This window comes from Acanthopagrus latus, chromosome 12, assembly GCF_904848185.1.
Source record: "Acanthopagrus latus isolate v.2019 chromosome 12, fAcaLat1.1, whole genome shotgun sequence".
NCBI classification, from domain to species: Eukaryota; Metazoa; Chordata; class Actinopteri; order Spariformes; family Sparidae; genus Acanthopagrus; species Acanthopagrus latus.
Window position 1 is genome coordinate 2,186,464 of NC_051050.1, and position 19,751 is coordinate 2,206,214.

A 19,751-nucleotide genomic window follows, 5' to 3' on the forward strand; every position below is an offset into this window, starting at 1 on the left:
CATTTGTAGATATCTCCAAAAATGTTGTTTGCCTTCAAGAGTGAATTTACGAGTGAGGTCAGTATAGGACATGAACACGCCATCTCTATACAAGTCTCCTATAGTGTATATGCCTCATAAATACCACTGATTCCAACAAACGGTGTTTTTCCAATACAGATGGCAGGATTATTCCACAAGGATGCGTACTTTTGTACATAATGTGATAACTTATTTAGTCTACGCACTTTGGTCCATACTTCCCCAGAGTGAACAAGAATTGGATTTGTTGTGTTGACTTGCTGAGACAGTCTCTCAGTTGGATTAAATGGTGAACTGGTGAATGGTGGGCTTGAATAATGGTACGATTATGCTGGACTATGTCCAATATTGTCAGGAGGCAAAACATAGATATGTTAGGGTGAGTTTTGGAACAGTCAGGCTCAAAGGTGAATTAAAATCAAGCTTTATGTCCTTCATTGCAGACCTGGTATTTACAATGCCTCCCTATACGCATCTAAAATGATAACTTACTGTCGGATCTCACTATCCCACTCCATGCGCAAATACACATGTACATCCATGGGACAAACAGATTAACGAATAAAGAAATATCTTCATGTTTAATGTTTGCTGAAACACAAAGAAGGTTCAAAAATGTAACGATTTGTAGTAGAATTAACTCTGTAAGCGACTTTGGGTCCTTGAAAAGCGCTATATAAATTAAATGAATTATTATTATTATTACTATCATTATTATTAGAATGAATTTTACAAAATTTCTCCCAATTCCACAATGGAAGCTTTTCAATCATCTTAAAAACATTTCCAATGAAGTATATTGGTGCCTTAATAACTCTTCACCTGTGTGTGCATGCGTGTTTATTTGTGTCTGTGCATGGAAGGAGAAATAATGAGAAAGAACTCACGCTGGCCGAGCTGTGCCTCAGGAACCCTCTCCCTGATGATACGGCAGGCATCGTACACCATGGTGGAGGGCTCAAACTGCATGGTCTTCACCACGTTCCCCACACCGATCTTTAGTGACAGGGCCACCATGATTGCTGCTCTGCACCTCCACCCAACTCACACCTGAGTGATTAAAGATACATTAATTCAAGTAGTTAGTCAAGAGAAGAGGAATTCATCACATAGAGTCTTGGTGTTAATACAAGAGATATTTTCTATCTGCTCAAAATTAGCTAGACTGCCCGTCTGAATCTGACAGTTTGGTTTAGGCAAATTGTTTGGCTCCATATACATGTATGTATGTATGTATGTATGTGTGTGTGGCCTCTGAGTGAGGTGGGCGGAGGTGTCAATGACCTGCACTGTTGTGCGACCCACAGCCGGGGAGTTTTAAAACCAAGAAACTGCTGATCACAGCAGTCAGTCCATCACTTCATCCGCGGACATTAAGATGAACAACTGGACAGCAGCAGAGATCCAGGAGATGCAGCGTCTCCTCGGTCTCTGTAGCTGTTTGCTTGTTTTAGCTTGTTGTTGTGTCGGCAAGCTAAGAACGGTCGCTACTTTCAAATTAAAGGCCCCCGCTGAGAACCCAGTTCTAAATGGGTGCAATGTAAAGCTCTTATTTTGAAGACAAATTCTAGGTCACTGTTCACAGCCTTATACTACTACTATTCATTTTGAATTGCCGTATTTAGTCAGCTTTAGTGCACATTTTGAATTGAGAGTCTGCTTAAGTGCCTACTTGAGACTCAGCCTTATTTTTCATTTACGCCAACATGGACTCTTATGTGTATTTATGATGGCTTATGTATGCATGCCAACAGACTGATCTCCCTGACCAGTAAGCAGACTGATGAAGAAGCTCTGACCACTATTCCACCTTAAAGGCCTACACACAAGCTTTTTCCCAAACTTTTCTTAAAGCTTTCACACTTGTTTGGATGTTAAGTATAAAAGACAAAAAAAGCACCTGATATCAAGGCATAGCTGTCAAAAATCTCTCTGCTAAATGAAGTCCATTAAAGGGAAGTACATCCAAACACTTCCATCTTTTTGTGAACTCATCTTTACTGAGGGGATTTCCACATCATTTTCTTACACTTGTCAGTTTAGAGTGTGAAGCTGAGTTTAAAATGAGGAACACCAGTTATATTTAAACTTACAAGTAACAAGCCAACTGTGAGAAACACGGTCATGCAGAGAGGAAACTCTACAACTAACACTCCATGTTTATATCACCTGCAAGATAACTATGAAGTCAACCAGACCATCCAGTCAACCCAGTTGGTCATTATTTAAAGGGATACTTTAACCAAATACTGTGAAATCACATCCTAGTTATGCAAAACATCCAAGTCAATTTTTATGGGCTGCCTAGGATGGACAACATGGGACTCAGTGAGTCATTCAGTCATTTTGGCCTCCTTGTTTTGTAAGGAGGAGGCTCATGCAAATAACACCGCACACAATCCGAGGATCCGCAGCAACAGCTACCTCTGCAAAGGTCTGCCATTGTTCTTCTCATCAGCACCTGACCAACAGCGCTAGTATTATGTTGAACACAGGAGTTAGCACAGCTGCTGCATTGTTGGCAGCACAGCCAAGCACATTTTACGATGGATGCCACGGTTCAGCATTTGTAAGCGTGAAACCACAGGATATATTTAATAAGACGAGGGCTAGTACAAAGACAAGAACAAAAGCTGCTCTGTTGTTGGCCTCAAGAATCAATACAAAAGTCTTCATATACTCCCACCTGAAGATGTTTTGATGGCTATATGAAGAAAATGTCCCCAAACCACTCAAGGACTTATTGCACTATGCATGTTTTTACTTAAGCTTGAGGATTTTACTATGGACTGTATCATCAACTAGAATTACTGAATCACAGTTATATGCCTTCGCACAGCTTATGTTGCTGTTCCTGGGCTGTGGTATTGAAAAATGGGCAGACATTTTTATTTTTTTTGCAAAATGTGTGATGTCACAGTGAAGTTGACCTTTTGAATGTCAAATGTCATCACTTAATCATTTTCTCCCACGAGACAAGTGTGTCATTTTTTGTCATGGTTAAGAGAATTTTTAACTTGTCATAGTTAAGAATAAAAAAATTAAAAATACTTTTGAGTCTCATTCCGAAGACGTCAACTACCGACCTGATACCTGTGTTACACCTTATTTTGGGCAAAGTCACTGAACTTAAAGCATTATTTACCTGATTTGAATGATGATACTATACATTCAGGTTGTATGGCCTGGTGATAATTAAAAGAATTTCTGGTTGCCTTCCCATTCATTTAGATAGAAACCTGGTCTTGATAGCCCCAGAATAACTGCCCTGGGGGTGTTATTGTGGATCTCGCTTGTCTTCTTGCAAGCTGGACAAGCTATCCAAATTAAAAGACAAAATCTTTATTAAGACAGTGAATGAAAACAGAGTCAAGAGTATGCTGCTGATGTGTGTTGGCCCTGTTACAGTGTGGATGAGATGAGAAGAGTCAGTAAAAAAAAAAAAAAAAGAGTGCAAACCTCTGCCAAGGCCTGTAAATCCCTCTAGTAGTTCTTGTGAAATACTCATAACAAGAAAAAACAACCAACAATCCAAAAAACACACCCAATCATAAAAAGCAAGGGGAGGTCATTCTACACTGCAGCAGAATAAACAAAGCCAAGGTTCATTAGAAGCAATTGTTGGTGTTTGTAAAGGTCAAGTAAAGAGCTGCCTCAACTTCAACAGGATTCCAGCTCTACTCCCCAGCTTTAGCTGCAGAGTCAAAGCATGGAGAGAAAAGAGCTTGGCATGTTTTGTCATCAGAGGGACCAAATACTGTAACACAGACGTCCCTGACACCCTCAGCTTCACATCCTGCGGACACCGTGTTATTATCAGTTCCTGCCACTCATTCTGGCTCCCTCCTTGAATACATTCGGATGAGGCTTGGTTGTAGCAGGGGGATCAGATCTCAGGATACAGAACAATGACAGATCAAAATGAAAGCTGGGTATTGCAGTAACAGATAAAAGTAGACTTAAATAGAAAACAAAAATAAGCACAGTCTTTTTTCCTAGCAAGTGCGGAGTGCATTAAACCCCTCAAACCTGAGTCTGAAGACTGACACAAGGTCCAAAATAAAGTCACTATCATATTTCAAAAAGGTTAAGCCACATGACCCCCAATGAGTAAGATTTTTGTTAAGAAACTTTGTTAAACTAATGAACATAAAACTAAAAAGTCAAAGAATTTGAACTTTGCATTTTTATGTAAAAAAAATTAAAAAAATGTAAAAGATAGTTCTGAGTGTAAGAATTGGATTCGACTCAGATAAAATAACAACTGTTTAGCCACTCAATTCATTAATGTCCACCTGAGTGATTTTAACCTACAAAGAAGGTGAGTGAAGTAAATACCTGATGTAAACCAGTGTTGAGTAACAGCCTCCTGCCCAGTCAGATGATGAACTCTGGGTATCTCGCTTTGGCTAAAGAAAAGGACAGACATAAACAAAGTTAGAATTATCTTTATCCATCAAACAGTTTTTACTAGCACGCATAGATTTCATTATGGATAAAAACGAAATAACCATACCGCCCAGCAGTATCAACGTTTCAAGCAAATTTATGACATATCCCGACATACTGCATTTGCTCTAAAAAATGGTTGCTAATCCTATTTAAGCACTATAGGACAATCACTTACGACTCTCAAAATGCAAATTCTCGATTGTCACTCAAAGGAATAATTAAACATTCTATAAAAAGCTCAGTGTCTTTACAGATGTAACCACAGCATTGACCTTCTTGCAGAGTAAATAAGAAGCCATACTCAGCAGCTGGTAAGCCTAGTTTAGCACAATGACGAGAAACAGATTGAAACATATAACATGGCTCTATGTCCACCTTTTAGCACCTATAAAGTGCACTAATTAACACAATATATATTGTTTGTATATTCATACAAAAGGTGTGTGAAAGTGTGAAAATAACAAGTTCACTCTTCAGAGTGTGTGATTCTTAAATCATGTCCATTCAACTAAATGTGCCATAGCTAGACTTAATCAATATTAAAAGATATCTTGCTCAATTTGGAGAGCCATAGCAAAGAATCTGAACACTTATTTAGATGACAAATATTTTGGGGGGTTTTTGATATATTTGCAAATATACTTTTGTTTTGACTGTATGGGTTACTGTGTGTAAACATGAGCATTTAATCAAATTTGAACAAGTCTATAACAAAATAAGTTAAAATGGTTTGAGTACCACTGTCTGACTTTCAGACACTTTTGTCTTTTGACTCTTTGGTTTTGTGTCAGCAAATCTGCACTGAAGCCTGAACTGAAACTGAACTGCAAGTTAAAAAAAAGTTCACTCATCCACAAACAAATTGAAGAATTCTCTCAACTTCAATTACTGTTTTCTAAGAAAACATTCAGAACCCCTGTTACACACCTAAATCATCTGAGGGCAGGTGTTGCACATATCTTAGTGGAGGACACTAGAATTCTTTGCAGCAACATGTTTGAACTCACTTTGGGCATTACGCTGTGACATGCAGAAGTCTCAGGCTGCTGTCATTCAGTACAACATGCTGATACACAGCAGGGGTGCTGGGTTGGGGCATGTTCTTGTGAGATCCCGGTCAGACATCCTGTTTTAAAAAGCCCCACGATGCCATAAAAGGGCATTTCAGCTATCTGCCTACTCCCAGCTATGATTCATCTGGGAGCTGCGTATCCTGTATACAGCAATTGTCTGGCATAAGAAAAGATAAGAGGGGAATCATCTAAAGCCTGTTCAAGTATGTATGTCACCGATGCTACAAATCTCCTGAGTTTTCAGTGGTTGTCTACAATATTATCATTAAAAGACGTTGGATGCATATTGAGGAACAAAAAGCCAATGCCACCTCGATCTTCCAGACTTTCAACATCATTAGTTAAAAATAAATAGATAAATGCAGTTACAAAAAAAGTCTGGCTACTTCAGAGGCTTCCCGCTCCACCCTGACTAAAAGCGGAAGTGCTGAATCACAACAGTAATTACTGCAGTTACAAGAAACAACAAGGTTCACAGCAGCCAATCACAGCTGGTCAAACAGAAACAAACAAAAATGCTCCTCAATTGTTAAGATGGCACCTGAATGCATCCAATTTCGGCTGAAATAGCCATGAGGTCATGGTATGTATGTATGTATGTATGTATGTATGTATGTATGTATATATATATATATATATATATATATATATATATATATATATATACACATACACACACACACACACACACACTCTTATTACACACACACACACACACACACACACACAGCAGCAGTAGTACCCATGATCAGTTAGCACCAGTAGCTCTGACACAAAGGTTTCAAACTAAATACACAAGCAGGAGGAACAAGAAGTAAGTATGCACAGAGCTGGTACCTTTGCTAGGGAACCACAACTTTCCAACTTGGCATCAGCTAAGGAGCCACCAGCACCATTTTCCTCAAAGACTGGTAACACTGAACTCTCAAGTGACAACAGTCAACGGCCATCCTGGGGCCAAACATCCTGTCTATCTCCAGCAGCCAGATACTGTACTGTCAGCCTCTATCTCATATCCTTCAGGCTGGAACAGATTCTGTTTTAAACAGTTGGGGGAACTGTCCACCAGCTACTAGAGCAATACTATAATAACGTATCCACTTATATCAGAACAACAACTTTTTTTGGGCTGATAAACTCAGGATTCATTGATCGTACTGCAGATCCATCTCTATTGCAAACATCAGTCAATGATTGAACCTTGGAACTGTATGTCAATACAACCTATTCAGTTCACTGTAAAAATATAAATAAAGATAATGACCATTTATAGACATGTGCTCATGGTGAGGACCAATCAACTGAAAGTCATCACACAATATTTTTTTTACTCTTCTTGGCCCCCATTGGTGTGACTGAAATGGGCATCATGATTTTACATTTAATAAGAGAAAAACTATTTGACACTGTTTTCAGGTACAATTTACTAATAACTGTCCAGTCTTTCATTGGAGCAGAACCAAAATATCCTGCGACACAAAAACTGTCAAGGACTTTACTGTAACTGTGGCGGAGTTATCAATAGTTCACAGACATGATGCAAGTGTGGCCAATGCACTGCCACACATGACAGCCATGTCCAGCTGATTTACAAACCTGTCCTGCTAACCTCTGGGCAGGATGTGCATACCCAGCTGGTGAGACTGTTAAATAAGTCAGGAAGATGCTTCACAGATCACTTCCAATATACATCATCAACAGGCAGCTCAGGAGGAAGAGCAGTTGTCCACTGATCAGAGGGTTGGTAATTCAATCCCTGGCACCTACAGTGTGTACATGTGTCCTTGGCCAAAATACTGAACCCTCAAAGTTCCCACGGTGGTTGTTCCATCAGTGAGTCAGTGTGCGTATGAACTGTGCAGGTGACACCTAGCATGCTAGCCACTGCTACCTGTAAATGAATTTATCTGTGAATGAGTGAATGCCAGTAGACACATTTGCCATGTTTTGCCAGTTCTGATATCTCTGCTGGCTACTTGCTACATCAGCACCTTGGCCCTAATGATGATGATAATAATAATAATAACAATAACAATAATAATAATAATAATAATAATAATAATAATAATAATAATAATAATAATAATTTTTATCATAAGAAACAGAATCAGAAATTCCTTTATTAGTCCCACAAACAGGGAAATTTGTGCATCACAATAATATTGCTTTCAGGTATGGTACATTGAAATAGGAGATAAACTTGTTGCAAAGAGGCAAAGGCTTCTTATAGCTTAGCTGCTGAGGAACTCAGTCATTATAAACATTAAAACAGTATTAATCACGTGTCTGTAACGTTAAGTTTACGCATAGTAATTTGAATCAGTGTGTTAATACAGTGTAGTGGCATGTTTAACAATATCCAGAGATCAAAGTATCTCAAAACTGGTCCACAGTGCTATAGGTAGTGAATCACCAGAAGTGGAAGTACAATTCTTTGCTTAAGAATTAATACCACAATAGCAGAATTTTCAATTGTGGAAAATCCTCCATTTAACATTCCTCATGAAGAAAAACTTTGTTAAGTAACACAGAAAAATAAATTGTTTCAGACTGCAGCAACACACACCATAGCTTTTGGACACTTACTTTTGGTTTCGTAACTTAAAATAACAACTGACTTTTCATTTTACCAAGCACACACTAGAGCAGACAGTATGGTAAGCAGAAGTTAAGCAAGCTGTGGTGGAGTCCACGAGTTCACAGTGCAGCAGAGAAAATACGGATCTTGCAACCAATGAGCCTTACTGCTTTGTTCCCAGCCGCACTCAGACATCCTGTGTGATCATGGCCTTAACCAGCCCTGCTGCCTGCACTGCTGCAGCACAGTGTGAAAAACAAAACTATACAGACACACTGTCAATGCACACACAGCACAATGATCAACAAGTCAATTAAACTGTGTTAGGCAGCTCTCCTGATTCCAACAGAGTTGGGACCATTGAAAATGTTATTGAAATATAATCAATACTTAGTACAAAGACAATGTTTAGCCTAGACTTAATAGATTTTTTTGTTTAATATATGCTTGTACATACATGTTTCAGTTTTATCACACAACACAGTGTCACAGATATTGCAGGTTTTGAGGGAGAGTTCAGTTGGAATGCTGACCACAAAAATGTTCACCAGAGCTGTAAGTTGTCTATGAACTGAATGTGTATTTCACTACCATAAGTTGTCTCAAATGGGGCTGACCAGAATAACATTTGGTCGTACCTCTCTGCTGACAAAGGATCTCTCTTCACAGATGTGTCACAACTGCACCCAGAGTGCTGAGTTGCAGTTCCTAAAAATACATTTGACAGTAACAATGTATTGACATTAGTCCTCATAGTGCTCATTACTTGGAACACCTAAATCAAATTGAGCCATATGTTAACAGTGTTAGATGCAGCTGTGTTTACCCTGTTGTGATGCTGTCAAAACAGCCTAATGGGGCCTAAAAAAAAAAAAGTTTGGTTCCTGTTGGTTGTCAGTTGAGGTCATGGGTAGGTAGGGAATTAATTAGGGCCCGAGCAGGGAACCTACGAGGACTGATGAGGCTTTGTGTGAAATTTGGTGCAAATCGGCCAATAGGTGGCGATCTGGTCGCAGTCTAATTAGTTTGAAACTGTGCACCTTTTTAAGCTCTTTTAGCCCTTTTACTTTTCAGCTTTTGTGCCTTTTCAGCTTTTTCAAACATTAACCTTTCTGCCTGTTCAGCATCTTCGTACATTCAGCTTGATGTTCAGCTAGAGAAACTGTTCACCCTTTTAAGCTCTTTAAGCCCTTTTACTTTCCAGCTTCACTGCCTGAACATGCATACATTATTTCATCGCAGCGGGAGAAAGCCACCAAAATATACATGAAACGACTTCCTCAATGGAAAGTGTTGCATGAACAAGTCCCGACGTCAGCATGCCACGACAGCAGCACACCCTGACAGCAACATGCCCTGACACGCGTGGACTGCAAGGGCCCGTTCATCACTGCTTGCAGCTTTAATTTTATTTTTTTATTTTTATTTTAATTTTTCCAGTGGCAACGAGTGATATATAAAAATCTGCTAGCTGCTATGCAAGCAACCATTGCTATGTTGTTACATAGTCATAAATATGGACATGACATCTACACATGGAGATAATATCGACATTACGTCTGCACTGCTCGATTGTTGCTTTTTGTAAACAAAACAGAAAAAAGTGTTCGCTTCTGTGGCTACAGTGGATCTCAGCTGCTCCACCTTAGCCTAAAGGATTTTCCAGAAATAAACAGAGGTGAGTGGCTGCCTGCGGAAATTGAAAGTTTATATGACTTTTCCACACTATTTGAGTTAAACACGCACTGTGGTCTCTTGTTTAGGAAACAACTCACTTTCGATAGGTCTTGGAATGATTCTCAAAAAGTGGTTAAAACGATTGCCCCCATAGGTTAGCATTGTAGCAATTCCTAAGCGCTCAGAGCCAGGGTAGATCTACGGCAGGGGTGTAGCAAGCTTTTCAAAAGTACGGGGGATGGATGTGGTGGTGGTGTTTTTTGTTTTTTAAATGGGGGTGGGGGGTATGTAACGCTGTTACTGTGATGATAAATAACACTTAAATATTAAATCTGTGTCTATAATAACCACACCTTAACATGTAAATGTGACATCTGTATCGGTTCATTTAATTTAATTCTAAATACAGACAACTGACTTCATAATATATGAATCAGAAACAAAAATACTTTATTGATCCACGATGAGAAATTGCAGCGCTACAGCTGCTCCCATTCAAAGTCAAGAATATTCAGAAGAGTAGTAGTAGTAGTAGTAGTAATTAGAGATAGACTGATATGGTTTTTTCAGGTCCGAGACCGACACCGATTATTAGTAGTCAAGGAGGACGATAACCGATATTTGAAGCCGATGTTCATTTGCAGGAAAAGGGAAAATACTGGCGTCAACATTTTGAGTAATACAAACTACAAGACTTAACTGAGTGTTTTTACACATAGACTTAAGTCTATCCATCTGCAATAAGGGTTTTAAAAAAACAGAGAGACTTAAAAGTGGGGCCACATGCTGATATATGCTCAACTCATCATGCTTAATTTAGTACAGCATTTGGGAAGCCTGTAGTTGATTTTATTATGTAAATGTTTTATTTTACCAACATGTGATAGCAGGGACACTGTCATTCATAACCAGGCTGCTACATTACTAACGACGAATGTAACTATAGCTGAAAAAAATAGTACAATAATGATAGACACTATTCATCCCTGGATACCATGCAGTTCATGTAGGCTTTATGATGCGGTTGCATGATGTCTAAAGTCTTGAACAGCAATATTCTGCTCCTCTCTACAAGAAACTGTCAAAGACAGCTACAGGACACACAACATGACAATGTGTCATTTTCTGCTGCATGGAATCTCTCAGTCAACACAGAAAAAGATCAATTAAAATAACTTGGTAGTTAAACAGCCATTATTGCCCTACAGTTTCTCTCAGACAGTGCTTTGCTGTCAGTTTCTGCAGCTTCTCATGTGGCTTACACACACACACACACACACACTATTCTCTAGCCATCCCCTCAACGTGGTCTACTCCCTCTCTCTCTCTCTCTCTCTCTCTCTCTCACACACACACACACACACACACACACACTTCTTACTTTTATCACTCATTTCCCTATCAATATTATCTGCAACTTTGTTTCAAGTGATTAAACTGTTAAAAACACTAAACAGTATTGGGCCTCAGTAACGTTAGTAGTCGTGAGTTGTACAGTTTCTACAGTCTGCTGAGCGTCTACAGCCAGAGAAGGAGAAGGCAGACCGGTGAGCTAACGTTACGCTAAAAGCTAATCAGCCTTCACCTCAACGTGCTTCCCTGCAATAAAACTGGACTGAATTGAGTTTATTAGTTTTTTACTCTCTCACTCACACACACGGACTATTTTCATATTGATATTAGCGAGTGAGTAACAGGCTCGTCTGGAGGGACTGCGCGTGAGCAGAGCTGCCGCTTATGTTTATATAACGTTAACGGGCTCACAGTAATGTTACTAGTAGTTGTGAGTTGTAGAGGACTGGGATGTTTATTACAGTTTCGGGAGAGTCTGCTGCCTTAGCTTACCTTCGGAACCAAGCCCCCAGGAACAGCGCCCGGCTATGAAGCCAGTTTTACGTGGTGGCTAAACTTTTTCTCCTCTCTGCTGTGTGTGAGCACTGTGCATGCACAGCTTTCACTTCTGATTGGCTGTTACCCGCCTGTAACCAATCAGATGGTGCTGTGGGTGGGACAATTCTGGAGACAGAGTAGGGGCAGCAGAGAGGGTCGGCTGCATCACAGCCAAAATAACCCAGTTTTAAATTGATCTCTTATCGGCCGTCGGATTTTTTAAAGAAAGGCCAATGCCGGATATCGGCGCCGATAATCGGCCCGACCGATAATAGGTCGATCCGTAGTAATAATAATAATAATAATAATAATAATAATAGATGATAATGATAATAATAAACTTTATATATATATATATATATATATATATATATATATATATATATATATATATATATATATATATATATATATATATATATATATATATATATATATATATATATAAACTTTTATTTTAGCATTAAATGTTGTTGTATACATTATCATATCTTATAATGTTCTGTCATGGAGTTTATCACTTCACTGCTAACAGAACGAGAGCTGCTCACTGCCAGTTGCAGCTTCTTATCTTGATTGGCAGACTTTGTACATTTTTTGTCATGATTGTTATTATTAGTACTTAAATTATCAAAAATCACAGTTACATGTCAGGATTTAGTTATTATACACAGATTCAATATTTAACTGTCAAGTATCATCACAGTAACAGTGTTACATACATTGGCAGCTGTAAACACATAAAAACATAATAACCGGTTTGGTGACGGGACCCAGCAACTGCACCCGAGCCACCGAAAAGTGTCGCTGCGGTTTGATAGTATTTACAGTTGCCTACAAGTATGGTGAAGTCAGCTGGAAACTGGCTAACTAGTTAGCTACACTTCGGTCCGCTATGCAATGGTGTTTGAAGCGAGTTTGATGTTAATAATATTACGATGGGGCTTGGTTGTCACAGTAAAACATCTGGAAACATGTGCAGACTGGAGACAGAGACGATGCGAACAGTGTCCAAGGGTTTGGAAACTGTGTTGGAGATAAACACAGTTTTTGCTGGCTGTTAGCCATTAGCTACATTGTAGTAATGGTAACAACACATATGAACAAACTAACATTATTCAGGCTCACTAACCATTCTGAAACGTCCTGCTGCAGCCACAGAGTCTGTACTTCTGCTGTAAATGTTACTTTTGTTTCTACTTCGGTACCAGAGTTGCCGGGTCTGTGTGACAAAACAAGCCAATTGGCCAGTCAGAACCTGCCTAATGGCCAATAAAACCAGCCCAATACCAGAACTCAAAATACAGCCTTTTTCCAAACAAAACGTATATTGCATTTGAAATACGTCAATTGGCTATGTGTCTTTTGTCAGCATTTTTTATTTGAACTGGCTAAACTATATCCCATTAATTCTCATCTTATTAATAATATACACAGAGATATTGTATACAAAAAATTCATTACTCCTGGTATATTTCTTTCAGATGTTGCTAACTAGGTAGCTGGTGTGTGTTTGTTTGTGTGTTTGTTTGTGTGTGTGTGTGTGTGGGTGTGTGTGTGTGTGTGTGTGTGTGTGTGTGTGTGTGTGTGTGTGTGTGTGTGTGTGAACCCTGTGCAGTACAGGTCTTACTGATTAGAACATATATGTAGTAACAATTTCTTAAGGAACCCTGCATAGGATATAATTTTATAAGGTGAAAATGCCCTTATTAACGACTAGGATATGTTGTAAGAACCAATGGGACATTTTCACTGTCTTCATATCCAAAGCCTTTATTCTTTGAGAGGTTACCATTGTACTGTTGATGATGTGACTGTCTAGGTGATCTACCGGCTTCTGTTTTTGGTGCTAAGACAGAGAAATTGATACAGTTGCTCTTTGTTCCAAGTACAACTAGAACTAACAATTATTTTGATTATCAGTTAAGTCTTACATCTTTTGCACAAGAGCAATGTGAGGAACACAACAGTTAATGATAAACACAAATCTAGACATGAATGTGTCCTCCCACTGTACTTGTGATCCATTTAGTACATTACAGCTGCTAAAGGATCTGACTGGTCAGCGATTATGCCTAAGTAGTGGCTGTTGCCTTAGGCATTGTGTTTTCAGGTTGTCTGTCCGTCCTTCAATCTGTCCATCCTGCCATCCTTCCATCTGTCCCTCCCATTCTTGTGAAGGGGATATCACAGGAATGCCTTGAGGGAATTTCTTTCTGCATAATGTTTATTTGTACTTAATGAGGAAGGGATTAGACTTTGGTGGTCTAAGGTCAAAGTCACTGAGACATCATGGCTTCAATATGGCATCAGGGGCCTAAAGGTAATTTTATCAAATTTGACGCAAATGTCCACTTGGATGCACTGATCAGAATTTGGTGGTCAAAGATTACTGTAATGTACAAAACACATGGTCATTACACAACAATATGATAATTATCATGAGCATAAAAAAATCAGCACATGTATCTACTGACTGTTTATAGTTCTATGAATGATGTTAAGTGTTGTGATTAAGGTTCTGTCCCGTCATGCGCCCTGGAAACCTCTAAATTACATAACATAATTGCCGTTAGTTAATGGCTTACGCTACGTTCTCTGAAAATTATAAACGTTAGCTACTCCTTATATGTTCAGTATACAGGTCGGCACCAAACCAATTATTATGTTTTTACGTGTTTACAGCTGCCAATGTATGTAACACTGTTACTGTGATGATACATGACAGTTAAACATTGAATCTGTGTATAATAACTAAATCCAGACAAGTAACTGTGATTTATGATCATTTAAGTAATAATTTGACTTTGAATGGGAGGTGCTGTAACGCTGCAATTTCTCATTGTGGATCAATAAAGTATTTCTGTTTCTGATTCATATATTATGAAGTCAGTTGTCCATATTTAGAATCAAATTAAATGAACCGATACAGATGTCACATTTACATGTTAAGGTGTGGTTATTATAGACACAGATTTAATATTTAAGTGTTATTTATCATCACAGTAACAGCGTTACATACCCCCCACCCCCATTTAAAAAACAAAAAACACCACCACCACATCCATCCCCCGTACTTTTGAAAAGCTTGCTACACCCCTGCCGTAGATCTACCCTGGCTCTGAGCGCTTCAGAATTGCTACAATGCTAACCTATGGGGGCAATCGTTTTAACCACTTTCTGAGAATCATTCCAAGACCTATCAAACTTGAGTTGGTTCCTAAACAAGAGACCACAGTGCGTGTTTAAAATTTACACGGCTTTTCCACACTATCCGAGTTAAATTTCCGCAGGCAGCCACTCACCTCTGTTTATTTCTGGAAAATCCTTTAGGCTAAGGTGGAGCAGCTGAGATCCACTGTAGCCACAGAAGCGAACACTTTTTTCTGTTTTGTTTACAAAAAGCAACAATCGAGCAGTGCAGACGTAATGTCGATATTATCTCCACGTGTAGATGTCATGTCCATATTTATGACTATGTAACAACATAGCAATGGTTGCTTGCATAGCAGCTAGCAGCTTTTTAGCTATCACTCACTGCCACTGGAAAAATAAAATAATAAAAAAGATAAACTCCCTACCTACCCATGACCTCAACTGACAACCAACAGGAACCAAACTTTTTTTTTTTTTTTAGGCCTGGAAATACTGTACATTATGATAATGGAGACTGTTTTTGTTACTGCTACTTTTCCTGCCCACATCCTTTAAATTAGGAACTGGTAAACATTTAGCAGGGCAACATGAAGCCCAGTCTGTATAGCTTTGCTGCCCACAGCCCTGCAGAGGAATTCAAATCTGAATTCCTTTGGAATACCAGCATCAGAACGTAGAGACAGAGAGAAAGAGAGACAGAAGAAAGAAGAGAGGCTTTATACAGCCTTCTGTCAGTGGCAGCCAGCATAAAGAACTAAATTTAGCCAATTCCGAGCTGAACACAGGAATGTGAAGACGGAGAAATACTGTGGTGGAGGGAAGATAACAGCTCATCTACAATTTGCGATGGCTTTCAACTACAAGAAAATCAACTAAGAACAAGGCTGTTTGGAATATGCTGTACGTATGCCATTTCCTGTATCCATCCATCTAAATTTGTTTAAACATAGTGACTGAAAGAAAGTTAACCTGAAGTCTCGTCTGCTTGACCAGGACAACTAGATTTTTTGTAGGGCAAGTGGAAGAGAAATGTACCTAGAATTGAAAAGTCACAAACAAACAGACAACCAACCATTATTATCATCATTACTATTATTATTATTACAACTATTATCATCATCATCATTGTTATTATTATTATTATTATTATTATTATTATTATTATTATTATTATCATCAAAAGGAATACATTCAGATTACCAATTTAAAACAAATGCATTTCTTTCCAACAATAGATCTAATTCAACATGCTTTTATTGAGTCTTCTTTTTGTCAAATTCTTAGAAATGTGTGTATGCCTGATTCAGTGTTATTAACCTCAAACACTGTGGAAACAGAACAGTATTGATACCTTTGCCTGCTCAACCACTCATTAGACCTGTCAATGAGAAAAACGGCAAATAAGAAAAAAGGAATTATTTGTGTTGCATCAACAAAGTTTTCCCTTCGTATAATTGTGACAATGTATGGCGCCTGATCACTAATCCATCAGATGTACTTGTAAACCATCATCATCTTCACCAGGTGATATCTCATTCATCATTGTTGAACTTCAAAAGGATGATCAATGCAGACGTGCCAAACTTGAAGAAATTTTACGAGTACAATCCCCCCCGGCATGGGCGAACAGCTCACCGAAGATGTGCGCTCCACCGTTGCCCATCCACCAGTGAGATACCCAACACCATAATACATAATATACACATAATAGATTTATTGTCAGAACAGCTGGACAAGCGAGAACAGAGTTTACATTTAACTGTTTTAGCTGTCTACCTATTGCTTCACACACACACACACTTCTGATTACTGAAGGGAAATGAAGTAGTAATGATTTACTCTCAAAGCACCAGCTTTAAATAGGCCTAAAGCACCTACTACAAAAGCACAAGATTTAAGCCTGGCAGAGACATGATTATAGGCTAACAAATAACATGGGTCAGATCTTTTCAGATAGGCTTTTAAAAAGGGTGACATTGCATTAAATGCCTATTGTGTCAGTTGCCATCACATAGGCCTAGCCAACAGGCCTATGCTACGCATCATTAACTATGCATCAAATAGCTTGTCAGAGCTGGACTCCCTGTTATGAAATCATGGTCATTTTTCACAAATTCAATTAAGCCAAAAAAAAGTAGCCCGGCTGTAACCTAAATCCTGGTCTATAATTATTCTATTTATCTATCTTACGTTAATCAGAACCTAGCCTATCTAAAACCTTCTAGATTTCTAGACATTTGACCACTTTTCTAACTGCCCCCCTACTAATGGGAAGGATGGCGGATGTGATAGGCTAGCCTATTGACACTATGAAAGGTTTTATTCTTATCATCCTTTTATTTTCAATATCATTATGTTTTTTGGGGGGGGCGCGCTTGTTACCTGTTGCCCAATTGTGACTGATGTCAATGTCTGTCTTGCACACAGTGCAAAACGCGTGACGAAGTGGAGGCAAGGCCATCTCTCCTGATAGCTGTCAAGAGATCGATGAGGATTCCAAATCTTTTTTGGAGGCTGTTCCGCCATGGCACGCAAGCCTACAGTTTTGTCTGTAGCAGTAATGGATTTGGGGAAACGTAACGGTTAGCCTGCTATTAGCAACACACATATGATCGATGAACAGTTACTTTGACGAGCAGTTAACAGCACCGTCGGGTAAACTCAGCGTCTTAATTTTACATTTTCAATGCTGTTTGCATTGGCAGTGACAGCAAGCGGCCGAAGAGAGATCAGTTCTCCGGCCAGCCTGGCTTGCTTGATGCACCAAATTGTATTGAACGTGCAGAGCATTTGGCTAGGAGGGGCAGGTGGGCAAGGGTGTTAAAATGCAGTGCTTTGATTGGCCGAAAGCTTTTCACTCCACTTACACACAGATTGTTGTGTCTATTGTTTTGAACAATGTAAATTACTATGAAAATGATGTTTGGTTTTCTGTCTTATTCCACTGAAAATGTGACACATGTCCTCATATTTGCTGGTATATACAGTATTCAATATGTTATGGAAATAAACTTACAGCTGCTGACTTTATGTTGTTAACTCAGTCTGCTACTGTGTAGCTCCAACACTGAGCCTCCACAGCAAGCTCAAATAGTAAAAAATAAAATGTAGGGTATAAAAACCACCACTACAGGAGCTGTTGCATGGCAGGAGAGGGCAGCTGCAGCACATAAACGTATCTTGATCTTTTCTATTGTATTTATACTCAAAGTACAAGCTTGATGAGCTAAATTTAGAAGGTAACTTCATTCTTTCCCACTTTCATGAGGTCAGGTCAAGGGTTTTGAAAGGACAGTTTACAAGATCAATACTATATGTGAAGGATGTGTATTATCCTATTTATTATTTTCTCAGGTAGAAGGAACTATTAATGGAGCAGTTAACGTCAAAAATTATTTTATATGCAGTATAGCAACGATGCTGCTGAATTTAGATGATGATGGCTCATGATACATTGTCTCAAGATGTGTTTCGTCTAACATTTTCCCATGATTTCCATGGTAAGAAAAAACTGAAATTACACATTTGTTACTGCAGAGACGAGTACAGTGTCGAAAAAAGGTACTTATGGATACGGGTATAGAGTTCTGGTAACCCAGCCATGAGCAGACCCTACTCTTATCAACAATGGAAATCAACAATGTTGCAGAGTGGTGCACAGAGAACAATCTACTGCTCAATGTCAGCAAAACCCGAGGAGATGATTGTTGATTTTAGAAAGAAGGAGGCAAAGACACACACCTGTGTCGACATCACCGGAGCTGATGTGGAGCGGGTGAACTGTTTTAGGCTCCTTGGAATTACCATCATCTATCTTGGTCATCACCCCGTACCACCCTCATTATAGAAGCACAGAAGAGGTCAACTAAAACTAAATTCCCGAGCCAGATTCTGGTCAACTTTACAGAGGAGCAATAGAAAGCCTACAGTGGGTAAATAAAAATGACCAGAACATCGCTGGTACCCATCTACAATGAGATGTCTGCACTGAGCTCAAAAAGATACTAAACGACAACACCCACCCCGGCCACGTTCACCTGCTCACCCTGACGCCATCTGGAGAAGGTACAGCTAGAATCCGCTGCCGTACCACCAGACTACAGAGCAGCTTCATTCCTCAGACTGTGAGACTCCTCAATTCATCATCAAGTCTCTTTTTTTTTAAATAGATATGACACAAATGACTCAAACATGACTTCATTTTCTATTTAAAGGTACAACATGTAAGGAATCTAAAGCAACTGACCGTAAAATCATCCTAATATGTCACAGAGACTCAGGAATAAAGTTCATATAACATACTGAACTCACCAACAACAACAGTACAGCCAAAATATTCACATTAAAAAAAAAACTTTTGCAGACCGCAAATCATGTTGATGATTTGAAATCATGTTTTGGCATGTGGCGCCACCCACCACCGTCTACAAATCATTGCAGTCAGTAGAGTCTCAGCTGCCGAGCAACAGCAGGTTGCCAGTTACGACTGAGCTACAATGGCGGACTCGCTGCAGTGTAATGAATTTGAGTGTAGTAACCGTTTTTGGCCACATTCTTACATATGGCACCTTTAAACCCTTGTGTTTTCAAAAATGCCAATAAACCTTCACCTTGAAAAACTGTTTGTGTGACACTGTGCCACATTCCGTGCATGCAAACAAAGTTCATCTCATTTTGAATGAGATGATTTTTTTTTTCCTCATGATAATGCTGCAGAGCCTGTTCCACCTGTACCCCAACTCAATTCTGCAGTCTTTCCTCTCGTGACATTTTGCTTTCGAGGGGCAAGGGAGAAGACGAAGGAAGTGAGAGGGTGGCTATATGTGTGCAAGGTAAGCATACCCAGTTGATATAATTACTTCCTCAACATTTGGTGTTTCTATTTTGCTACTATAAGTTGGCGA

The 19,751-nt window shown here is 39.1% G+C and overlaps 1 protein-coding gene across 4 annotated transcripts in view; it reads right to left on the reverse strand.

Moving 5' to 3' along the window:
• tln1 (talin 1) overlaps positions 1-19,751 on the reverse strand; it is a 95,604-nt gene that overhangs the window by 69,956 nt on the left and 5,897 nt on the right. For 2 of the 4 annotated variants that reach the window (XM_037118328.1, XM_037118331.1), the window contains exons 2-3: positions 4,360-4,430; positions 909-1,071 (exon numbers count right to left, since the gene is read on the reverse strand). In XM_037118328.1, the coding sequence (XP_036974223.1) occupies positions 909-1,038 (130 nt within the window). In that variant the 5' untranslated portion in view covers positions 1,039-1,071; positions 4,360-4,430. Of the gene's footprint in view, positions 1-908; positions 1,072-4,359; positions 4,431-11,646; positions 11,667-19,751 lie in introns of those variants that run through there. The other 2 variants (XM_037118329.1, XM_037118332.1) reach the window with 2 other exon arrangements.